We start from the raw sequence: 25,375 nt of genomic DNA, 5'->3' as shown, positions 1-25,375 counted from the left end.
GTGTGTGAGAGGAGAGGGCAGTGAGGAGACACAGTGTGTGTGAGAGGAGAGCGAGTGAGGAGACACAGTGTGTGTGAGAGGAGAGGGGAGTGAGGAGACACAGTGTGTGTGAGAGGAGAGGGGAGTGAGGAGATCCAGTGTGTGTGAGAGGAGAGGGGAGTGAGGAGATCCAGTGTGTGTGAGAGGAGAGCGAGTGAGGAGACACAGTGTGTGAGAGGAGAGGGAGGCTGTTCAGAGGGAGGTGGGTTGCTCGCCCTGGGTCCTGGGGCAGGGGACATCGGAAGGGCCGAGTGTCCCAGAACAGTGTGCCCTCTGTGTGGGACTGGTTCTGGCAGAGGGGCTTGTGCACATTTTCCAGAGGTGTTTTCATTTTTGGCGATGTAGGAAGAAACAATTTGGACGGGCAGTGAGGGAGAATGAGGTGATATGAGAAGTGGGCTGGAGAGTGGAGGAAAGGAAGGAGGAAGGATTTATTCTAGGCCTTCTGTTTAGGGGGAAACACAGGTTTATAGACTTAGAGTTTCTCTTAGGATAATTTGAATTAATCTGACAGGATTCTTGTGTTAATTAATGTTTGAATTAATTCTAGAAAACTGGATAAAAATGATTTACCTGAAGACGTCAACAAAATTCTGAAGGAGACCTATGACCATTTAGGTTCTTACGGTCACCAGCAGCTCCCTTCAATCAGAGACGAAAAGTAAGTGTTTATGTTTCTCCAGTTTCACATCTACCTAATCATTGTACAGAATTTGGTAAGTACAGGAAAATGAGAAAATATATGGACAGCAACCATGACTACCCTGCCAAGCGCCAGCCATTGTGGAGGTTTTAGTGTATTTCTTTCAAGTCTTTTTTTGTCCTGAGGTTCGTACTGTTTGGGGAGCACTTGGGGTGTATAACTCCACATCCTACTTTAAAGTCCCATTTAACTTGTAAGCACAAGCACTTCTCAAGCTATCATAACATCCCACACCTTTCTGAACAGCTGCGTCATGTTTCAGCAGCTGGAAGAGCAGCGTTTTTTCCTGAGCATTTCCAGGCGAACGAGGAAAGTTCTGGCTTTCCTGAGTCCTCTGAGCCTTTTCAGAAGCTCTGTTCAGAGTTTAGGTTGCATCCTGGATTGGATTCCCAGAGCAGGCAGCTGAGCTAGAGGCTGACAGAAGGATCTGGAATGTACTCTGCACTCTATTTCCACAGAGGTGACGGGTTTGCTTTCCAACCCAGCAGCTGTTTTGTGACATTCTCCTGTGTGTTTATTTAAAAGATCGGAAAAAAGCCCTTATTAATGTGGTGGCTGAAATTATCTTATCGTTTTGGTTTCTGTCTGCCTGTCTGATTACCAGGGAGGCGTAAGGCTCAGCCACGTTTGGGGGCCTTTGAACTTCCACTTTGGAGAATTTGTCTTTTAAGTTCTCAATGATTTTCTCATCAACTTCTCAGCACTCCTAGTATGTGGAGAATTTTGGCCCTTTGGCTATAATAATTGTTTTGGATATTTTTTCAGTTTGTCATTTGATAGTTGATTTTGGGGTGTTGTGGGTTGAATTGTGTTCCCCCAAAAAGGTATACTCAAGTCCTATGCCTCACTACCTGTGAATGTGACCTTATTTGGAAATAGTCTTCGCAGATGTGATCAAGTTAAGATGAGGTCATACTGGATTAGGATGAGCACTAATCCAGTGACTTTTCCTTATAACGAGGAGAATTTGGAACACAGAGACTCTCAGGGAAGAAGGCCACATGACGATGGAGGCAGAGATTGGAGCGATGCAGCTACAAGCCAGGGAACACCAAGGATTGGCGATAATCACCGGAAACTGGAAGAGGCGAGGAAGGGTTCTCCCCTAGAGCCTTCAGAGGGAGCACAGTCCTGCCAATGCCTTGACTTCCGTCTCCTGGCCTCTAGAACTGTGAGAGGATAAATTTAGCCATCCAGTTTGTGGTAATTTGTCATGGCAGCCCTAGAAACCTCAAACGAGGGAGTATTAATTATCCGTTGCTGCATAGCAAATTACCACAGACGTAGCTTAAAGCATTGTGTGTTGATTATCTCACTGTGTCTGTGGGACAGGAATCTGGGTACAGCTGCGATCAAGGTGCTGGTGGGGCTGCAGTCTCTTCTGAGACTCCACTGGGGCAGGTGCTGCTTCCAGGCTCATGTGGGTGCTGGCAGCATCCAGTGCCTGTGGGCGGCTACAGGTGAGCCTCTCCAGAGGACAGCTCGCCTCATCAAAGCGGAAAGGGTGGTCAGCTAGCACCAGGGAAGTCAGAATTGTTCGTGAGCTGATCAGGAATGTGGCCTCTGCTCAGCACTGAGGTCTCCTATGGGTTAGAAGCAGGGTACGCCACAGGCCATGAACGCAGGGTCATGGGTGTCCTGAGACAGCTGGTGGCTGGATTGGGTGCGAGGGTGCACCAAGACATCTCGTGTTCATGTTGTCACTTCGCATGTGACTTCCTCCATTGCTCTGAAATTTATCTAGATTTCATGGGTTAAAGGTTGTATATACATATTTTTTAAGTGACTTTCATCATTTTTCATTTCAAATTTAATCTGTAAATGTTATAGGAAGTTTGAAAATGGCATCAATGTCTGTTTTCAAAATTATCATCACATAGTTTTTAACCTGCTTTTTCCACGTAAATTGTGAATATTTTTCTGCATCAGGAAATATTCTCCTACAACCAGGATCCTAACGTGGATTTTCAGATCCTCTGGGAGGCTGTCTAGGGTGTGTGAATGCATACATACATGTGTATGTGTAGGTGTGAGCATTTTTCTGGAAAGAGGGTCAGTTCTTTCCTCAGAATCTCTAAGTTGTTCTAACTGAAGGCAGGCTGGGCTCAGCCGTGGCCTCTGACACTCCGTCACTGCTGGGTGCTCCATGGAGGGTCTCACTACTAGCCTGAGCAGCCTCTGGGAGCAGTTTCTAGGAATGGGCCTCTGGCGCCCTTGACACATGCTGCACAGCTCTACAAAGCACACACGTGAGGATGCTCGCCTCCCGCCTCCCGGGAAGCCCTGAGCGTGTCGGGTGAGAAATGCATGCCATGGGCTTGCTTCACGTTCTTGGACTGCTGGGGAAGTTGGAAGTTTTTCATATATTTACTGGCATTGTTTTTCTTTGGTTAATTTCCTATTCATTTCTTTTGCCCAATTTTTAGAATGTAGGGTATAAATCATTTTATTATTGACTTGCAAACGCCTTTTCTGTTTTGAAATTTGAGCCCTCCAGCCCCCTTGTGTTTATCAATAGACCCAGTTTGTTTACCCTGAGATTTTTAAAAATAATTCTTGATCTACAGAAATATTTTATTTAATAGAAGAGTAATCTGAGCGAACATTTATTCCCACTGATCCTGGCCCAGAGGCTGTTTTAGCCTCTCAGTGGATTCACCCAATTCCTGGCCCAACGGTCATGTGAGTCAATGCTGACCCGGATCTCCCAGAAGCACGTTGTGTCCCCCAGAAGCGAAGGCCACGTGGCCCCAGCTCAGAGCTGACTGTGCCCCCTGCCCCGCCCCAGTGCCCCCCTGTGAACCAGCCTTGGACTATGCTCTCTGCCTCTACCCATGCACCTGGCAAGGCCCCCTGACCCTCAGGATTTGAAAATGGTTCTCTTCCCAGCAGTGTCCCTATGGCTTCACTTTTATAAGAACTTCTAGTTTCGTTGCATTGTGGCCAGAGAGGATGGCCATGACAGTTTCCCATTTGGACAGTCACGTTTCCCCGTGGCTTCATGTGCGGTCAGCATTTGGTCTCTGCTCCTTGGGCACTGGAAGAGAAAGTGTGTCCTCTGCTTGCTGGGGACACAGGCTCAGCCAGTCAGATCTGCCTTCCCTGGGCTTCAGGTCCTCCCTCCGCCCCAAGAGCCCCAGAGTTTCCTTCTGTGAGGAGCCCTGTTAACACCTCTCCACTGGGCTTCTCTGTCTAGAATTCTATGTAGGAAAAAACTGGTCCTGATAGTTTAAAATCAAAAAAGGATGAACACCAATGGTTTATACCTTTATGGATTCTCCCTTCCTAGCTGCACAGCAGGCCTGTGTAGCTTCAGCTCAAGGAGAGTGGAGGGGTGGAGGGGCTGGAGTTTGGGAGGCCGGGCCTGCCAGGGCCCTTGGAGGTCCAGGGACTGAGCTGGTGGAGGAGGTGGGCGGGGCGGTGAGGAGCACGGGGCCCACACCCCTTCCCATCACGGGTTAGAGTTCAGCTGCTACAGCGGAGCAGCTGCTTCTGTTCCTTGGTAAGGCTGTGATGTTACCTCGGACAGGGCAGAAAGGGGATTGGCCTGTCCCCAGGGGACATTTGGTGTGTCTGGAGACACTGCTGGTGGCCACTAGTGGAGCTGCTACTGGCATCTAGTGGCTGGCAAGCAGAGCTGCTGCTAAATATTCTGTGGTGCGCGGGACAGGCCTCCCCACTCACAAAGAATTGCCTGGTCTAGAGTGTCAGAGTCAGGGCTGCACACCTGGCCTGTCTCACCAGGGCCACAGCCTTCATTCCTACAGCTTCTTGGTAAGTCTTATAATTAGGGAGGTTAGTCCTCTGCCTTTGTTCTTTTCCAAAGTTGATTAGGCCATCATAGGTCCTTCGCATTTCTGTATAAATTTCGGCATCAGCATGTCCATTTCTACAGACACCCTGATTGGTGACTGCAGATGCTCTTGGTGATGCTCCCAGATGCACGTCACGTGGTAGGAAGAGCTGGCTTTGAGTCAGGAGATACACGTCTGTCCTGATGTTGCCACTGCTCCAATAATTCAGAGAGTGACACCCACGGCTCGAGCTGCCGTGCAGGGTGTTTGTCCCCGCCTCGTCCAGACTGTACTCAGACCTGCCCTGAAGGCTGAGGAGGAGGGCGCTTCCCCCAGCAGGACACAGCCTGTGATTTCCTCCAAATCCCGGGTCAGACTGGGGTTGGCTGGGCTTGGGGACTGTCCGCATAGGGTCTCGATTACGTTCTGTTCTGTTTCCTGCCTGCGGATGAACAGTGGCTGCATGCTTATTCTGCCAGGCAGGTCTGTTTCCTGTCACCCCTTATTGACCCATTGGTGTTTGTTTCTTTGTTTCCAGAATTCTTTTGCTGTTTGAATTGGCACATCTTTCTTTGATCTTGAAATGCGAGGAGGTCTCCTCTGACTGCCTCTCAGACTTGAAGAAAATTGACAGCAAAGTAAGTAGCCTAGTGACTGTGGATGCGCAGTACCTGCTCGTTGTGATCCAGACATGAGAGGCCAAGGAAGAGAAAGGAATTGGAAAACCCTCCCCAGCAGGGCCTAAATGTGCACCGCTGCTGATTTCCTTCCAGCCTTTTTTACTGTTTAGATTATGTGATTTTTGCATCATGCCCCTTGCCTTTTCCTGTCATCTTAGGCATGTGTTGCCACCAGTTGTTTCTGCAGCTCACTTTAGGGGCTTCACAATATTTCATAATAATCATGATCCATAACTTACTCCCCAACCCCGTGATTAGACATTTAAATCCTGTCATTTTTTTGCTTTTTATATAAAGGGCTGCAAGGAACATCCTAAAGCTTTTTCTGCATTTAGAATTTTTCCCTAAGATAAGTTCATTGATGTGAAATTGCTAGGGAATTCTCGCTTTTTAAGATTTTTAAATGTCTATTACAATATTGCCCGCCAAAGAAATTTTGCATTCCCAACAAAAGTTTATGAGAGTGCATACTTCAGATTTATTTCCTTTTTAATTTAAAAAACTGTGAAAGGGCTCTTCCACAGAGCGAAGCCTTGGTTAGCAGCTCGCGCTGACCATTTTGAACGCAGTATGTGGACTCCAACACATGCTGTTTCAAGTGCGGCTGCTCGCAAGGATGAATAGGGTAGATGAAGGATTTGCTCGGATGGTGCAGCCATTTGCCACAGTGTCACCTCACACCATCTTTTTTTTTTGAGGAAGATTAGCCCTGAGCTAACTACTGGCAATCCTCCTCTTTTTGCTGAGGAAGACTGGCCCTGAGCTAACATCCATACCCATCTTCTTCTACTTTATATGTGGGGCGCCTACCACAGTGTGACTTTTGCCAAGTGATTCCATGTCTGCACCCGGGATCCGAACTGGCGAACCCCGGGCTGCCGAGAAGCAGAACGTGTGAATTTAACCACTGCGCCACCGGGCCAGCCCCACCTCACACCATCTTCATTGAACACCAGGTGTATTTAGTCCCAAGTTCCCTGTGGGTATTAGATACCAGCTGACTCAGGAGTTTACGTCCAGATAAAGCTCTAAGATGAGGGGGCGCCCGCTCTTGCAGCACTTCACAGAGTGCTTTTACGGCCCTTCCCTGTTCTGGGTTTCCATGACGCAGTGGCGCAATCTTAGCACTGGGGTCCCACCCTGCTTCCCTTGCTCACTAGCTGCATGACACCCTCGGGAGCCCAGTTTTTTGTCTCTGAAATGGCGGCAGTGATAAGACCCTTCTCCTAGGGCTGCTGTAGAAGAGAACACACACTTGTAAGGTGAGTCACCATTGCTCCTGTCAGCGGGTTCCTGTGAAGGAGGCTTGAGTGGAGGTGGGGGGCTCTCAACCCCCTGGTGCCCCTCAAGCACCTCCCATGGCCCAGTCTCGGGGACTTTCTCCCTGGCTCTTTGCCCAGCATCAGGCCTCAGCTCAAATGTCACCCCATCTTGGACCACCTATAGAACGTGACCTCCTCCAAGTAGTGTAGCCTTCTGCTCGGGGCTTATCAGCCTTCCTGGCACGGTGGTCTGACAGTGTGGTCTGATGATATCATGTCTTTGGTATCTGTGGAAATGTCTAATACCAGCTCTTTATTAAACTTAAAGTTTTAACTCAAATGCAGAGGGGTCAGTGAATTGTACCTCTGAGTTCACAGTACCTCTGAGTCCTGGCTGGTCTGTTCCAATGTGCTCAGTATTTATTGATCTTACATTTTGTAAATATTCTGTGCATACTTGAAAAGAATATCTTTATTTTTAAAATACAAGATCGTATATGTATTTGTGAAATACCACTTCACAGTTGATTGGTTCACATATTTACATCCTCACTCATTTTTACCTGTTTGCTCTGTTGATTTCTCTGAGAAATGTTTTAAATCTCTCTCTGCAAATATAGATATCTCGATTTTACATTGTACATATGTCATTGGTTTATGTGCATTGGTTCACACAGGTTTGGAATTGTTTCATCTTCCTGGTGAAATGTATCTTCCTGGTAAATGGTTATATGATTGCAGCTTGATCTTCTCTATGCCTAATAGTGTTGTGTATGGTGACTTGTTTATTGCCGTTTTCCCTATGAGAATGCACCCTCTTTGAGGACTGTCTGATCTGGTCACTGTTACAGCCCCACTTCCTAGCACAATGTCTAGCACTTCAGAGATGCTCAGTGAATACCTGTTGAATGGATGAACGAATATGTTAAGATCAATGCACACTCCCCAAAGTGGGCACATCCAGGTTTTCAGGATTTGCCAGCTCTTTCCTCATAAGGTCTCCTGCGGTGATGGGCCACGTGGTTGGGAAGTCCAAGAGCCGGGTCCTTCCCAGTGGATCAGACGTCAGTGGAGAGGTGTCAACCAAGAGGGAAGAGGCATAATTGGGAAACAAGAAATGACACTGCCTCAGAGTCAGATTTCCAACACTGACTGTAATGCCTGACACTTTAGTATCCTCTTACGAGGAATGGTAAGCAAAAATAAAATAAAAGCAAATCAGGCATGTAATTCTATATGATTGTTCAGAAATAAGTGAGACTTACCTTTTTTTTTCTCAAAGGTATGCTTTTTTGGTGAGGAAGATTGGCCCAGAGCTAACATCTGTTGCCATTATTCCTCTTTTTTTCCCTCCCCAAAGCACCAGTGTATAGTTGTGTATCCTAGTTGTACGTCCTTCTAGTTCTTCTGTGTGGAACTCTATCTCAGCATGGCTTGATGAGTGATATGTAGGTCTGCGCCCAGGATCCAAGCCGGGCTGCCAAAGCGGAGCACATGAACTTAACCACTACGCCACCAGGCAAGCCCCTGAACCTTTTCTTAAAAGGGGTGAATAATGTGAAAGTGGCATAGTGAAACAATAAATGGACTTCTGCTTCTAGCCGAGATGGAGTGAAAGGACCATATTTATCTCAAGCCTGAAACAACTGAAAAACCAGACAAAATATATGAAACAATAGTTTTCAAGACAGCAAACAATAGATAATGAAGGAAGGTAAGTTAGAGAAGTGGGGAACACATGAGGTCAGTCCTATGATGCCCAGCTTACTGCCTGGGGAGTTTGCAGACTCGGCAGACAGGACACAGGTGGAGCCTGGTGGTCCACCTGAATTGAGGAGATGGAACTGATAGGGGAAGGTAAGGCAGCTACAGTTCACAGGAGAGAGGACCAGAGAGGAGTGAACTGCACAAAGTGAGAGCTCTGGGCATCTGCAGAAGCTCCCCGAGTCTTCAGTTGGGTGCTGATGAGTGCATGTGTGTGAGGGACTACCCAAGCTGGGACAGAACCACCTGAAGGGAGACAAGGGACAGTCTGCAGAGCTCACACAGGGCTGAGACTAGTTCCTGAAATGGAAAGTAAAGCAGATTGTATCTAAACCCTGGCTTTGCGGCCACGTGACATCCACCTGTGTTACACACATCCTTGCCACTATGGGTGAGCCAGCACCCAGGACCCACAGCTGCTGTTGTTCTGAAAACATCCACACTCCAGTCCTCAGCTCGATGGCTGCTCCAGGGGTGCCTGCACACCAGACACTAGTTCCACCAACACTGCTAGGGTGCCTGTAAGCCAGACCCGATGCCAAGAGAGATCCCCATGGTCATGACATCCCTTGTGGGAGAAAAAGTGATCAGGAGGTCCTGAGCAGCCTTTGCCACCAAAGACCCCAACAGACCTTGCCACTGCTACAGAAATCACTAGCCTTGGCTTTTGAGGAACACTACAGTCTTTGCCAATGCTGATCTCAGCTGATGGAGCTGCATGGAAACTACAACACTGAACCTTCTCCAGAGATATAGCTGTCACCTCCCACCCAGCTGGTGCCCTGACCACAGTGGTATGAAACGAGAAATCACTAAGAGGAGAAAAGCTAGAAAATTCACAAACGTGGAAATTAAACAGCACGCTCCTGAACAACCAATGGGTCAAGCAAGCAATCAAAAGGGACATCAAAAAATATCTTGAAACCGATGACAATGGACACACAACACACAAAGATGTACGGGGTGCAGCAAAGCAGTCCTAAGAGGGAAGTTTATAGTGAAACACCTATAATAAGAAAAAAGAAAGATCTCAAATAGACAACTTATCTTTATACCTCAAAGAACTAGAAAAAGAAGAACTAAGCTCAAAGTTAGAAGGAAATAACAAAGATCAGAACAGAAATAAATGAAATATAGACCAGAAAACCAATAGAAAAGATCAATGAAACTAACACCTGTTTTTTAAAAAAAATAAACAAAATTGACAAATTGTTAACCAAACTAAGAAAAAAAGAAGATAAAAAAGTAAATAAAATCAGAAATGAAAGAGGAGACATTACAACTGATACTACAGAAATACAAAGGATCTTAGGAGACTATTATGAACAATTATACACCAACAAAATGGAAAACCTAGAAGAAATGGATAAATTCCTAGAAACATACAACCTACCAAAACTGAATCATGAAGAAATAGAAAATCTAAATAGTCCCATAACTAGTAAGGAGTTGAATCAATAACCAAAAATCTCCCAACAAGAAAAGCCCAGGACCAGATGATTTCACTGGTGACTTCTACCAAACATTGAAAGAACAATTAATGCCAATCCTTCTAAAACTCTTCAAAAAAATTGAAAAGAAACGAACACTCCCAAACTAATTTTACAAGGCCAGCATTACCCTGCTGCCAAAGCCAGACAAAGACACTACAAGAAAAGAAAATTACAAGCCAATATCCCTGATGAACATAGATGCAGAAGTTCTCAACAAAATACTAGCAAGCTGAATTCAACAGCACATTATAAGATCATACACAGTGTTCAAGTGGAATTTATCCTGAGGTTGCAAGGATGGTTTAGTATATGCAAATCAATCAATGTGATACACCACATTAACAGATTGAAGAAGAAAAATCATATGATCATCTCAGTAGATGCAAAAAAATCATTTGACAAAATTCAACATCATGTCATGATAAAACTCTCAACAAATTAAGTATAAAAGAAATGTACCTCAACATAATAAAGACCATGTTAGACAAGCCCACAGCTAATATCATACTCAATGGTGAAAAGCTGAAAGTTTTTCCTCTAAGATCAAGAACAAGACAAGAATGCCCACTCTCATCACTTCTGTTCAACATAGTACTAAAAGTCCTAGCCAGAGCAATTAGGCAAGAAAAAGAAAGAAAAATTATCCAAATTGGAAAGGAAGAAGTAAAAGTTTCTGTATTTGCAGATAACATGCTATTTATATATAGAAAACCCTAAAGGCTCCACCAAAAGCTGTTAGAACTAATGAACAAATTCAGTAAAGTTGCAGGATTCAAAATCAGCACCCAAAAATTGGTTGTGTTTCTGTACACTAACAATAAACTATCTGAAAGAGAAATTAAGAAAGCAATCCTATTTACAGTAGAATTTAAAAAATACTTAGTAATAAATTTAACCAGGAAGTGAAAAACCTATACACTGAAAAATATAAGGTGTTGATAAAAGAAGTTGAAGAAGACCCAATAAATGGAAAGATATCTCATGTTCTTGAATTGGAAGAATCAAAATTATTAAAATGTCCATACTTCCCAAAACTATCTACAGATTCAGTGCAATCCCTATCAAATTTCCAATGACATTTCCCACAGAAATTGACAAAAACAATCCTATGATTTGTATGGAACCACAAAAGAACTCGAATAGCCAAAGCACTCTTGAGAAAGGATGAAGTTGGAGGCATCACACTTCCTTATTTCCAAGTATATTACAAAGCTATTGTAATCAAAGTCAGCCCTAGTGGTCTAGTGGTTAAGATTCAGCACTCTCACCACTGTGGGCCGGGTTCATTTCCCTGTCAGGGAACCACACCACCCGTCTGCCACGCATCATACAGTGGTGGCTGCATGTTGCTGTGATGCTGAAAGCTATGCTACTGGTGTTTCAAATACCAGCAGGGAGCCCCACGGTGGACAGGTTTCACCGGAGCTGCCAGACTAAGATAGACCAGGAAGAAGGACCTGGCCACCCACTTGCGAAAAATTTGGCCATGAAAACCCTGTGAATAGCAGCAGAGCATTGTCTGATACAGTGCCAAAAGGTGAGAGGATGGAGCAAAAAGACCAGGCAGGGTTCCACTCTGCAGTCTACAGAGTCGCTAGGAGTCGGAATCACCTCAATGGCACTAACAGTAGTAATCAAAACAGTATAGTATTGGCATAAAAACATACACATAGATCAGTGGAACAGAATAGAGAGCCCAGAAATAAATTCATGCATATATGGTCAACTAATCTTTGACAAGGGTGCCAAGAATGCACAATGGGGAAAGGACAGTCTCTTCAATAAGTGGTGTTGGGAAAACTGGATATTCACATCAGAAGAATGAAATTGGACTCCTATCTTATACCACACACAAAAATTAATTCGAAATGGATTAAAGACTTTAAGATCTGAGACTATAAACCTCCCATAAGAACACATAGGAAAAAAGCTGCTTGATACTGGTCTTGGCAATGATTTTTTTAATAGGACAACAAAAGCAAAATAAACAAATGGGACTACATCAAACCAAAAGCCTCTGCACAGCAAAGGGACCATCCGCACAATGGAAAGGCACCTGCCGAATGGAGACAGTATCTGCAAACCACATATCTGATAAGGGATCAATACCTAAAGTATATGAGGAACTCATACAACTTAGTAGCAAAACCCAAATAACCAATGAAAATAATGGGCTAAGGACCCGAATAGACATTTTCCAAAGAAGATATTAAGATGGCCAACACGTACATGAAAAGGAGCTCAACATCACTGACCATCAGGGAAATGCAAATCGAAACCATAGTGAGCGTCATCTCACACTTGTGAGAATGACTATTTTCAAAAAGACAAGAGATAGCAAGTGTTGGTGAGGATGTAGAGAAAAGCAAACCCTTATGCAGTGCTGGTGGGATTGTAAAGTGGTACAGTCACTATGGAAAACCATATGGAAGTTCCTCAAAAAATTAAAAATAGAACCACCATATGATCCAGCGATCCTACTTCTGGGTATTTGTCCAAAGGAAGTGAAATCCATGTCTCAAAGAGATACCTGCACCCCCATGTTCACTGCAATGTTATTCACGATAGCCAAGATCTAGAAACAAGTGTCTGTCGATGGACGAATGGATAAAGAAAATGTATGTATATACAATGCAGTATTATCCAGCCATGAGAAAGAAAGAAATCCTGCCATTTGTGACAACATGGACGAATCTGGAGGACATTATGCTAAGTGAAAGAAGCCAGACAGAGGAACGGAATAGAATGGTGGTTGCCAGAGCCTGGGAGCTGCAGAAAGTGGGGGGATGTTGATCAAGGGGACAAACTTTTAGTTATAAGATGCATAAGTCCTGAGGGTCTAATGGACAGAACTATACTGACTATACTGTTATACTATACTATACTGTTAATGATATGTGACTATAGTTAAAAACACTGTATTGTATACTTGAAATTTGCTAAGTGAGTAGATATCAAGCATTCTCACCAAAAACCCCCAGCTATGTGAGGTGACAGATGTGTTAACTTATTTGATTATGATAATCATTTCACAATGTATACATCTATCAAATCATCACATTTACACTTTGAGTATATACAAGTTTTTGGTCACTAGACTTCAGTAAAACTTTCAAATAAAAAATAAAGCAGCCACAACTAGAAGGACCTGCGACTAAGATATACAACTATGTACGGGGTGGGGCGGGTTTGGGGAGATAAAAGCAGAAAGAAAAAAAAAAGATTGGCAATAGTTGTTAGCCCAGGTGCCAATCTTTAAAAATAAGTAAATAAATAAATAAAGCAGATTAGGCATTTCAGAAGAAAAGATTAGCTTACTTTTGAAGATATAGTAATGCAGACTATCCAAAATGAAACAGAGAGGAGGAATGCTGAAAAGAGAGTGCAGAGCATCTGTCATCTGGGCTCATGTGACGCAGACTGATGTGCATGCGATTGGAGTCCCCGAAGGAAATTAGAGAACAGAAAAACATATCTTAAGAAATAATGCCTCAAAATTCTAAATTTGATGATCTTTCAAGAGGGGTAAAAAATTATGTGCTGAGGAACAAAATTAGGAATACAGCAAACTTTTTGTTGGCAGCAATACAAGCCAAAGACATAGGATCAACATCTTTCAAGTAAAAAACTATCAACCCAAAAATCTACACTCAGAGAAGTTGTCTTTCAAAATCAGAGGAAGAATAAAGATTTATTAAAGTAAACAAAACCTGAAAGAGCCCGACCCATGCTACAAGAATGTTAAAGGAATTTCTTCAGGCAGAAGGAAGATGATACCAGATGGAAATCTGCATCTGCACAAAATAGTGAGGAGTACCAGAAAGGGTGACTACATGAGTAAATATAAAAGACTTAAAGATACTTAAATCTCTTCAGAAGTTAATTGCTGTTAAAAGCAAAGATGATTACATGAACCAGAAGGCAATATTGTTAAGATGTCCATTTTCTCCAGGTTGAACAATAAACTCAATGCCATCCTAACCAAAATCCCAGCAGAAGTGCTTCAGAAATTGACAAGCTGATTACAAAATTTATATGGAAATGCAAGAGACCTAGAATAGCTAAAAGCAACTTTGAAAGAGCAGAAGATTGTCAGAAGACGTGCGCTCCCTAACTTGGAGACCTGTTACAAAGGCACAGTAGTTAAGACAACGTGGCATTGACGTGGAGGAAGTCATATAGACCAATGGAACAGAATGGACCCACAAACACAGGGTCCACTGACTTTTGATAATGGTGTGAAGTCTTTCAGTGGATAAAAGATAGTTATTTAAACAAAGGGTACTGGAGCAATTGAATAAGCGCATGTAAAAAAACGAACGTTGACCCCTACCTCACACCATATTCAGAAATTACTCAAAATGCATATCAGACCTAAGGCAAGAATTAGAGCTGTAAAACTTCTAGAGAAAAACATGAGAGAAACCTTTGTGACCTTAGGTTAGGCAAAGAATTCTTAGATAAGATATCGAAAGCACAGTTCCTATAAGAAGAAATTGATAAATTTAACTTTATTGAAATGAAGAACTTCTGCTCTTTGAATGATACCATATAGAAAATGAAAATACAAGCTAGATACTGAGAGAAAATGTTTGTAAATCCCAGATCTGATAAAGGGCTTATACAGAATATATAGAGAACTCTCAATAGTCAAGAAAAACAACTTTAAAAAATGTAAGAGACCTGAACAGACACTTCTTCTGTCATATGAACATATATGGATGGCAAAAAAAAAAAAAAAAAGATGCTGAATATCATTACTTAGGATGGTTACTACTGTATTTAGGAAAATGGGAAAACCTAGTTTTTCACCTCCTGTATGTCTCTCCTTTACTTTCACACGGAACACTTCCCTTCTGACACTTCTGGTCACCAAATGTGTGGGGTTTTTCCCCGCACCAAGTGATTCTCCACGACACCAGCTGGGTGTCCTACAGTTGAACTCAGTTCTGACACTATCTACCTGGAGATAGCTCCAGATCCCACAGGGGAAGGGCTCAGCCCCCAAGGACTGCCCCCCTACTTCAGATGCCAATTATAAGTAGTAGGTTCCCAGGTTACCCACACTTCTGTCCCACTTGTATAAATCAGGGTTCCCACGACCCCCTCTTCAGCTTCGATAATTTGCTAGAGCAGATCATGGAACTCAGGAAAATACCGACTTATGTTGACCAGTTTATTAAAGGATACGGATGAACAGCCAGATGAAGAGATACATAGGGTGAGGTTTGGGAGAGTCCCATGCACAGGAGCTTCTGTCCTCGTGGAGCTGGGATGTGTCACTTTCCCGGTGTGGATGTGCTGGTCAGCCTGGAAGCTCCCCGCACCCCATGCTGTTGGGCTTTTATGGAGGTGTCCTCACCTTGGAGTGATCTATCATTATTAACTCCATTTCCCACCCCTCCCCTCTCTCTGAAGAATGGAGGTGGAGCGGAGAATTCAAGCTTCTAGTCATGGCTTGATCCTTCTCGTGACCAGCCCCCGTCCAGCAGCCTACCAGGAGTGGCCTCAGGAGGACAAAAGATGCTGCTAGTACTCTTCTCACTTAGGAAATTGCAGTGGTTTTAGGAGCCCTGTGCTGGAACCAGGGACAGAGACCAATATATGCATTCTATTATCTAACAACTGCACACCTATTAGAATGGCTAAAATTAAAAGACTTACCATACCAAATGTGGGAGAGGATGTGGAGGAAACTGGGATGTCATACACAACTGGTGGGGGTGTAAAATGGTGCAAGCCCTTGGGAAGCAGTTAGCAGTTTTGAAGAAGTTAGGTATACCCTGCCCACTTGACGAATCCAGCTCCAGCCCCTCCTCCATGGCCTCCAAGCAGGGCGCCCTCCTCCGAACCCCACCAGGGGTTAAGTGAAAGAAAGCGTGTTCGCCAAATTTCATAACAGAAACACTCTCTGAAGTTGGTGTAATTGTTTAAAAATTCAATGTCCAATGCAATTATCTTTTCTCCCCTCTATTAAAAAGGCAAAAGAAAATAAATTTTTAGCCTTCTCAAATTTTTGCATCTTTGAGTTTTTCTTACGTATCTTTGCATTATCTTATAATTTTTATTTGTTGAATTTCTGTCTAGTCTATTAATAGTATTTTAAAATAATCTTTGAAGTTAATGAATGCACATGATTGCTTTTGTTAAAAAACCTCCGTATATACAAAAACTATTTGCATCCTGCAGGATCCTGGGAAGCTAATTGAAATCGAATGCCTGGAGTGTGAATTAGAAGCTTTAAGACTTGAAAATAAAGTTAAACTCTACGTCCGAGCAGCTGTGGAGGTAAACCTCGACCAGGAGTCAGAGGACACACTCAACTATTTTGCAGATTTCTTATAATTTGTGAGAATTGAGGTTGTGCCAGTTTTGAGGGTGCTGAGGACATGAAAGGGACCCCACTGCTGGCCTCACCCTGTGACTGTCACTGGTTCCAGTGTGATAGGGATACGTGGCCAGCCTCCTCTGCCTCAGTTTCCCACCTTTGAACACGGCCTTTCTGGCAGCAACTCCAGGAGGCTGGATGGTACCTGAGCCACCAGGGCTAACCACCTTTGCAGCATAGAGCACGGTCCCCCACGGCTGCCAGGGCCACCTTGGCCTCACAGGCATCTTGGGCTCATGCAGCCCGTGCGCTGGGCTGAAGGCTAGGGGCTGGGACGAGACCTTCTTCCAGCCAAACCCTCCTGCAGCCTGTGTGGAGCTGGACACCCACACACCCCCCCCCCCCCCCCCCCCCCCCCCCCGCCCCCGCCCTGCACACGGGTAACACCTGCCTTTGGTGAAGGCCCCCGTGTCTCCTTGAGGGCCCTTTACCAGCCTGACTCATATCCAAGGAGGCAAAAGTCCCCGCCTGCCACTGTGCAGGGCCATCAGCCTCCCTGGGCCTGGAAACTTGAGGGGCTCTGGGGATGTGGAGGGTCATTGCAAGGGATGAGGAGCAGGAATACAGGCCTGGGGAGAAGAGGGACCCCAGGGATTGGTAGGGAGGCGGGGACTCCAGGGGATGGGTTGGGAGGCAGGACCCCCAGGCGTGTGGGGAGGTGAGTCCAGAGGACTCCTACGAGGAGGTACCATGCTGAGCTCACTGCAGCCGCTCTTGGTACCTCACTCGCCCCATTTGGACACCAGGGACTTGTTTGAAATATTCCATCTGTAGTCAGAGAGGAGACAGCTGTCTTTTTGATGAGTTGGCAACACAGCACCCGTCTAAATATGATGGCAGAGAATTAGCGACACCTTGAGCTCAGCTCTGCTCTCGTGTCTATTCATTTAACACAGTAGGATCTGGACCAGCTGCCATTGCCAGAAAAGGAATCCAGAGATCATTTAGACTACGCTTTCATAAGAATTTTGCAGTTTAAAAAAAGAAACAAAAATCTATTGAAACAGAATAATGGTGGCAAGTGCTGACTTGGAGCCGAGGTAGGGCTCCCCGGGATTAGCTCGTTACCTGGCCGGGCTCTGCCTGCCCCACGTCACCCACCTGGCCTATGCTGTGAACGCTCGGCCAGGAGATGTGGCCTGGCGGAGGGGTGCTATGCTCCACGCCCTCCGCAAGCCCTGCGCGGCACATTCGTGGCCCCCTGACCCCCTGGTGGCTATTCCGGTCCTTTTGGGCTTGCTCTCGTGGCTGCCCCCACTAGCACTGCAGTGCTCCAGGGAGGACTGACTGCTGTGCTGCGTGCTGCCACCCAGTGTGTTGTCAGTGCTGGATCTGTGCTGTGTAGAGAAGGGTTTACAGAGAGCGCTTTGGCCACCTCGTTTGATTGGGATGCTGCAGTAGAGGCGGCTGTGCTTGTGGTGCTGGGGGCTGCCTGGCTGTGTCGAACACATTCCCTTGCCTCTGCCTCTGCCTTCTGAGGGCCTCAGAAGCTGGGGGCTCTTCAAGGGGCACTGGTTGGAGGGTCTGCAGGCATCGGTTTGTGAGGCTTTGATGGACTCATCTTAGTAGCCAGGTGGCAGGGAGTCATGAATCCCGAGCCTGGGCTGGACCCCATGGCACAGGAGCAGTGTGAGGAAAGGCCCCGAGGGTGTTAAGCCAGAGGCCGTGGAACTTGCCTGAGATTAGAACCATGGGCAGCTCCATGGGCTCAGGAAGGTGTGGAGCTGGTGAGGCTGGTTCCAAAGGCCCTGAAATGCCGGGTCGAGAGCCTGTCTGCTGGGAAGGGCGCGTGTAGCACAGTCTGGAGGAGATGTTCTTTGGGTAGTGTTACTGACCTGGATTCAACCTGGGGTGATGCAGCCAACTAAGCACCCGTCCTTGGCGATCTACCCCCCCTGCCAAGTCCTTCTCTAGCCCTCCACTTCCACAATTGGGGCAGGCGGGAAGTATGACTCGGGAGTCTCAGATCCAAGTGGAGGGATCTCAGTGGGGAGACCACCCACAGGTCCCATCTGGGTTGCCAAGTTGTTACCAAAAGTTTGGTCTCTGATCCCGATGCCAATCCAAATAATGAGAACAGAGTCTTGGGTGAAAAAGGAAAAGCTTTACTTTGCTAGGCAGAGGGGGCAAAGCAAGGGCCAGTGCCCCCAAAATTGCTAGCTCCCCATTAAGAAATGGGTAGAGGTTTTCATTTGAGGTTTTAGGTAGGGGAGGGGGTCCATGGCCTTCTTGGTCAGCATTTTCCTTTCAGCCTCTGTCTGGGGCTGCTTCCAGTAGAGGAGACAAAGGATTTCTCAGATGAGCATCCTTGGCTGTTTATCTCCACGGTGGAGATAGACTCTGACATCAGGAAGCTGAGGAGTTGGGCCAAGGAAGCTTCCGTTTCTCCGTATTCTCTGGACCTGAGTTTCTCTGTAAAAGAACTTCAAAGTCCTGTGATTAGCCACAACTTTAGTGGGAGCCCAGGGTGAGGTCATCTGGACTTGAAGAATCTGTAACTTCTATTTGGCTCTACAGCTCAGGGGGTCAGAGGTTAAAGAAACAAACATTTGCATATGAGCATAACCAAGGAACCAGGGAACTGGAAATGTGTGCTTTTAGTTTCAACCCATATAGGCTGGGTTCACTGTAGGTGAACGGATATCAGGGCTGATATTAACTAAGAGCTGGTAACAGTAATAAATGTAACAAGACATAAGCCCCAATAAATAGAGGACCAGGGAATATGCAGACTTGGATCAAGACAGTTCACGGAAGATGCTCCCATGGATATGCAGAGCCCATTCTAAGCCTTTTAAGGAAGTGTCTTTTAAGGCAACCAGTCCCTTCTAGAAAAGATCACGCCGACCATTTCCATGGACAGATTCATCTCTGGGCCTGGCCCACCTGCTGCCTCGTGACCCTCAAGCTTCCTGGGCTCGGGCACAGGTGGCAGGCCTGATAACTGGTACTTGTCTGTCGGTCTAACAAACTGGTCAATGTCTTTTGTGCAGACCCAGCTGAATATAATACAGAGACTTGACATCGTGCTCCAGCGAGCCATCCGCCTGGGTGACCCCCAGGTCATCCAAGTGGTTTGTACCACCCAGTGGAACATGTGTCTCCCTTTGCTGCAGCACAACCTGAGGCACCACCTGCGGAAGCCGCTGACCAGCATTGTGGAGATCTTGGAGAAGGTGGACAGGTAGCTGTGCCTCTCTATCTTGGGCTGTCCCCTCGGAGACGGGTGACGCGTGGGTGGGAGAGGGCTATGGCAGAATCCTTCAACAACGCCATAAGGGATAAGGATAAGAGACAAGGTTGAAATCCAACTCATTTTCCCCGAAAGTGATGCAAGCAGGAAAATCCAGCTGTATTCAAATAGGGCTTGAATGGCTTTGGAATGATAAAGCCATCAGTGTGCCCTGAGCAGGGCTAGGCTGCCCATCACCACCTGCTAACATGAAGTTAGAGCAGCCTGCATCCCTGCACTGAAGGCCTACAAGCCCCTGGGGACAAAACATCGATGAAATTCAGGTCACCTGTGCTCCATAAGCTCCGATGGAGGGGCCTGCCGTAGCCAAGGTGTGGTCAAGAGCTCGCCATGAAGCCTGCGTCCACTCACCTGGCGTCTGGAACAGTCACAGGTCAGAGTGAGCACCGTGGTTCCCTGGGCAGTGCTGAGATGATCAGGACGCTGTGCCTGCTGCCCTCACTGGGTCTAAGTCCTTCACCACACACTTGCTGAGCAGTGGCCCTGCGTGCAGGAGCATGGCCAAAGCAGCTACACCCACGTCTACACCCGCACCTGCATCGACACGCATACCTACACCTAGACTCGAACCCACACCTATACCTATACCCACACACACCTACACCCACATCTGCATCTCCACCCATGCCTCCTACACCCTCACCTACGTCTACACCTGAACCCAAACCTACACTTACACCCGCACCTACATCCCTACACCCACACCTGCACCCACACCCACACCCACATCTATGTCTACACCCGCACTCACACCCCTATCTACACATGCCGCTGCATCTACACGCACACCTGCACCCATACCCACACCCACATCTATGTCTACACCCGCACTCACACCCCTATCTACACATGCCGCTGCATCTACACCCACACCTACACCCATACCCACATCTATGTCTACACCCGCACTCACACCCCCATCTACACATGCCGCTGCATCTACACCACACCTACGTCTGTACCCACACCTGCGTCTACACCCACATCCGCACCTGCACCTTCATCTGTAGCTTCATCTACACCTGCAGCACACCTACATCTGTACCCACACCTACACCTGCGTCTACACCCAGTGAGGCAGAAGGTGAGTAAGGCAGAGCGAGGGGAGGGGAGAGAGGAGAGGGCTGCCGTTTTAGGCAGGTGGTCCCAGCTGACCCGCAAGAATATGACCTTCAGTCAGAGCCCAGACAGAAGGGAGGGGACTGGGGACTGGGGAGGTGAAGCCCCAGGAGCTGAACCCTGGGTACAGGCTGGAAGGAGGGCTTGTCGAGGCCCCAGGGACGTGGGTTATCCTGAGTGGGTGTGGGCATCCGAGAGCCTGAAATGGAGGAACGGTCTTCAGGTGTCAAATGATTGTCCTGCTGCTGTTGAGAACAGCCTGTGTACAAAGCTGGCAGTGGGAATCTGGGCAAGAGATGGAGGAGAAGACAGCAGACCTGGGAAATGTGTGTCTGGAGCCCGGGGAGAGGGGGGCTGCAGAGCAGAGACTGGGAGGTCTCCTAGGGCTCCAGAAAGGGAGGAAGCCTAAGGTGGCACCCTGTTTGAGTCAAGAGGGCAAAGGGAGCCTCAAAAGGCCAAGAAACAATGGGCAAGGCAGTGGAAGGAGGACACGGGTCCCGGCCAGTGGAGAAAGGGCTTTGTCAGGAGGGCTCCTGGCCTGCCTCAGGCTGGGGTGACGCCTGGTGGGTGCAGGGCCTGTTGGAGCAGGTGCAGGAGAGAAGGGACAGGGGTGGGACAACTGGGAATGTGCCATCTGACAGGGGCCATGAGTGGGTGAAGCCTGCCGACTGTGTGTCTCGCTTCTTGGGTGTATTCTGTTTTCTCCTGGTGGGGGTGTCGTGGCACGCTAGGATGCTGCAGAATGATCCCCCCTCAGACTATGGGAATTAATCCTGCAGGGCGAGCAGATGCGTGGGAACGGCCTCCTATTGCTCCATTTTCTGGGAGAAGTAAGAAGTGAGAGAGAGGCTGGGAGATGGGGACTTGGGGTGTGGGCAAGAGAGGAGAAGGTGTGGAGGGTCACCCCCAGGAGAGCAGGTGCCGGCAGCAGAAGGGCCACGAGATTGCAGGGAGGGCCTGGGGAGAGCTGCCCTGCCCCGTTGCTCCTGTGAATAATGAAGGCTGGGTTTTGTTACCTATTGAGCCCTCTAGATGGGTGGGAAGGCACAGGGCCTGGTCATCAGCGGGCAAGGAGAGCACACCAGCGTCCTCAAGACCCTTCATTTCCTACCCTACAGGGCTTGTGTGTGTGCAGATGCATCTCTCTTCAAATCTGGAGATTTTTAACCATTTAGAAAACAGTTTTGCCTTCTGGAATTCCACTCGGATGTATGGTGGAGCTTCTGGTCCATGCTCCAGGCCCTCACTTCCCTGTCCCTCCGTCTTTGCGTCCTTGCCGTCCTGCGCGCAGTCACACTGAGTTCTGACAGACTGCCTCCTTTCCATCGGCGCTCATTTATTTTTCAAACTCTCAAATTATTTCTTCTCTTTAGCCTTTTTTTATTTTAATGACTTTATTTCTCATTTCAAAAAATATCCTTTTAATTTATTTTTGTATTTGTCTGATTTTTAAAAATAACTCCTAGTTCTCCTCTTTTTCTCTGATAATTCTTTTCCTAATTAACTTTCTTGAGATATAATTGCATACAATAGACCGCACACATTTTAAATGTGCAGTTTGATGAGTTATTTTATCATGGATGGGGGTTGAATGTTGTCGAATGTTTCTTCCGCAGTTATTAACATGATCACATGAATTTTCTCTTTTCTTCCTTGATGTGGTGAATTACACAGATTGATTTTTGAGAGTCGAACCAACCTTTTATTCTGTACATGTTGCTAAGATAGTCGCTTTCTTATGTATTGCCAGGTTTGATTTCCTAGTGTTCTGTTAAAGGTTTCTACGTGTATGTTCATGAGGATGTTGGCCTGCAATTTTCTTGTTTTGTAATTTCTTTGTCAGGTTTTGATGTCGCGGTGATGCTGACTTTGTAACATGAGTTGGGAAGTTGGGAAGTGTTCTTTCTCATTTACCTTCTGAAGGATTTGTGTAATATTGCTGCTTTTGTCCTTAAGTGTTTGATAGTCCCATGAAACTCTCTGGGCCCGGGGGTGATGCTGTGTGATTATGTTTCTGTGAGAAGGTTTTCTAGCTGACACATTCTGTGGGGTTGAATGCTAAGGAATTCCTACTGGTGGCTGAAGGCACAGCCCATTCTTCCTGAAGGGGTCTGGGCGGCTCCTGTCAGCATCCTTTATATTTGCTCATGCTGTGGCTCAGGTCTTGTGTGTCCCCATTTCTTGTCTGCTCATTCCAACAATTACTGAGAGGAGAGTGTGAAACCCACCTCTGCCCATGGGTCTCCCTCCCGCTCCCTGTGGCTCTCTCAGCTTTGCTTAGTGTTTCCGAATGCTGTGTGACATGCTTGGGCTTGTCGTCTCTTGTGACCTCCTGGTCTCTGCTGACTCCCTTGTCTGGAGGGCTCCTGTGTTGGATGTTAGTACAGCCTCCCAGCTCCCTGTGCTTACTATTGTGCAGCATTTCTTCTTCCATCCTTTCAACTTTCCCCTCTGTGTATCTTCAAAGCGTAAAAAACAGCTTTTAAGTGCACGGCTTGCCAACAGCATACAGCCCAGTCTTCCTTTTTTACCTAGTGTGTCAATCTTTGTCTTTTAATTGGAGTGTTTACTCTCTTTGCATTTAGTGTAGTTTGAATTTGTCTACAATTTCATTATTTGTTTTCATTTGCTGCTCATTCCCTGCCTTCTTTGAGGTTAATGGAATTTTTTTAGAATTCTATTTCCTCTGTTGGCTTCTTCGTTTCTCAGCTGTACATCTTGGGGAGGAGGTGTGGTGGGGATTGCTCTAGGGCTAAATATACCTCCCTACTCACCAGAGTCGTGCAAGGCCAGTGCAGCACCACTGCCCCCACTCCACAGCGGTAACCCCTCGTGACATTGCAGTCCATCCACCCACCTGCTCTCTCTCTGCAGCTGTTCTCGTGTCTTTTACTTCTAAATATATTATAAACTGCATCTTATACAGCGTGCTCATTTTGCTTTTAGCAGCCAGTGGTTTTTTAAGGAAAATTACAGAGAAAACAATAGTCTCTTGCGTTTATCCATGTCTTTGCCAGTTCCACTGGCTCTTCTCTTTTCTCCCCAGATCCAGGTTTCCATCTGGTGTCATTTCATCCTGAAGGGGTTCCTTTATTTTTCCTGCAATGTGTGACTGCAGGTGATGAATTCTTTCAGCTTTTGTTGATCTGAAAGTGACTTTGCCTTGCCCTCACCTTTGAAGAATATTTTCACTGGTTGTTGGATTCTCTGGTTACAGATCTTCTTCTTTAAACACTTTGAAGAAGTTTTACTTTCTTCTGGCCTTCACAGTTTCTGATAAAAAGTCAGGAGTTATTTTCAGCATGGTTCTCCTGGATGTGATGTGTGTTTCCCTCATTTCTGTTTTCAGTTTGTATCTCTGACTTTTGTTTCCAGCCTTTTGATTATGGTATTCCTTGGAGCTTTTTTCAAAAATCCTGCTTGGGGTTTGCTGAGATCCTCAGATGTGTAAAATGATGTTGTCATCAGATTTGGGAAATTATCAGCTACTATTTTGTCAAATATATTTCTGCTCCATTCTCACTCTCCTTTCCCTCCAGGGCTCCAGCTACGTATGTGCTAGAAAGTTGACTGTTGTGCCATGGGTCCCTAAGGCTCGGTTCATTTCTTTAATCTTTTGCAATCTGTTGTTCTGATTGGATCATTTCTGTTAATCTGTCTTCAGGTTCACTGACTCTTTTTTCTGTCTTCTCCAATTTGCAAGTAAGCTCAACCAGGGATTTCTTCATTTCAGTTATTATAGTTTTTCGCTGAAGTGTTTCCACTTTTTGCAGTTTCTACTTCTCTTCTGAGACTCCTATCTGTTCACTCATTAGTATTGTTTTCCTTCAATTTTTTTAACATATTTATATTTGTATTGTTAATATCTGCATTAAAGAATTTGTCTGCTAAACCCACCGTCTGACCCGTCTTGCGTCCTGAGTGGGCTGCGTTTCTCTGTTCCCTGCAGACTAATGTTTCGTGTGCAGCGCGCTCTAGCGTCTTTGGATTCTGTTATCTTTAAAAAAGTGCTGATTTTGTTCTAGTGGGCAGTCAGTTACTGGCTGAGAATGGACTCCCTGTGTTGCTGGGGTGCTTGGAAGTTTGAGGTGTCCCCCGTCTGTCTCGGGGGACTCGCCCTCTAAACCCCAGCACACCTGTGGCCTCAGCAGACTCTGACTTGAGGTTTTCTTTGGCTGGGTCTAGAGCAGGCCTTTCTCCACTGGATGGTCCTTGCTCCTGGGGTGAGGCACCTCTGTGGAGTCTCAGCTGGATGTCCAGAGTGCCAGTGAGCGATTAACCAGGTCTTTCCTCTGTGGCTGGGCAGACCTTCCACAGCCCGTAGCATGCTGTGCCCTCTGGCATACCTCGTATCCAGTATTGCTTCTCAAGCCTGGAGCTGTCTCACCCTGCACATGTGCAGCCCAGCCCTTGGTTGTGGGTTCTTGGAGAGCCCATACACAGCCCTCTTGGGCTCTGTGCAAAGTCCCTCCCTCCGTCCCTACCTACAACAGACTCCGGCTGCTTCGACAGCTTGTGCTCTGATCTCTGCTTCCTTGGCTCACTGGGCCCTGTGCCCTACCCACAGTGCCACAGGAACCTGTCCCAGGCACAGTGGGCAGTCACAGCCTCATGCCTGACTTTCCTTCTCCAGCGGCCGTGGTCTTGTGCTGCTCAGAGCCTGGTGCCTGAAACAGCTGCCTCATGTATTTGGTCCAGCCTATAGTTGTTATGCCTGGCAGAGTTACTTTCTCACAGTTGGAAGAAGAGGTAACTCTGAAAATTACTCATTTCTAAGTCCTTTTCAGCTGGTCCCATTCATCCTGTTTTGGCAGGTATGGATTCTCTCACTCAGATCTGCTCTGCTTACTCACTATCATCATGGCAGTCTCCTAGAGCGA

At 46.5% G+C, this 25,375-nt stretch overlaps 1 protein-coding gene across 13 annotated transcripts in view; it reads left to right on the top strand.

Moving 5' to 3' along the window:
• The window catches only part of CFAP46 (cilia and flagella associated protein 46), a 140,365-nt gene that overhangs the window by 4,846 nt on the left and 110,144 nt on the right, over nt 1-25,375 (top strand). For all 13 annotated transcript variants that reach the window (XR_006887714.1, XR_006887716.1, XR_006887715.1 and 10 more), the window contains exons 8-11: nt 590-700; nt 5,075-5,174; nt 15,925-16,023; nt 19,117-19,307. Coding sequence is in view for 6 of the 13 variants with exons in the window: in XM_046655386.1 (XP_046511342.1) it covers nt 590-700; nt 5,075-5,174; nt 15,925-16,023; nt 19,117-19,307 (501 nt within the window). In the remaining 7 variants the exon portion in view is untranslated. The remainder of the gene's footprint in view (nt 1-589; nt 701-5,074; nt 5,175-15,924; nt 16,024-19,116; nt 19,308-25,375) is intronic.

The sequence above is a fragment of the Equus quagga genome, chromosome 2 (assembly GCF_021613505.1).
Source record: "Equus quagga isolate Etosha38 chromosome 2, UCLA_HA_Equagga_1.0, whole genome shotgun sequence".
NCBI lineage: Eukaryota > Metazoa > Chordata > Mammalia > Perissodactyla > Equidae > Equus > Equus quagga.
Note: the sequence above shows the minus strand (reverse complement) of the source record. Positions and strands in the feature narration are given on the sequence as shown.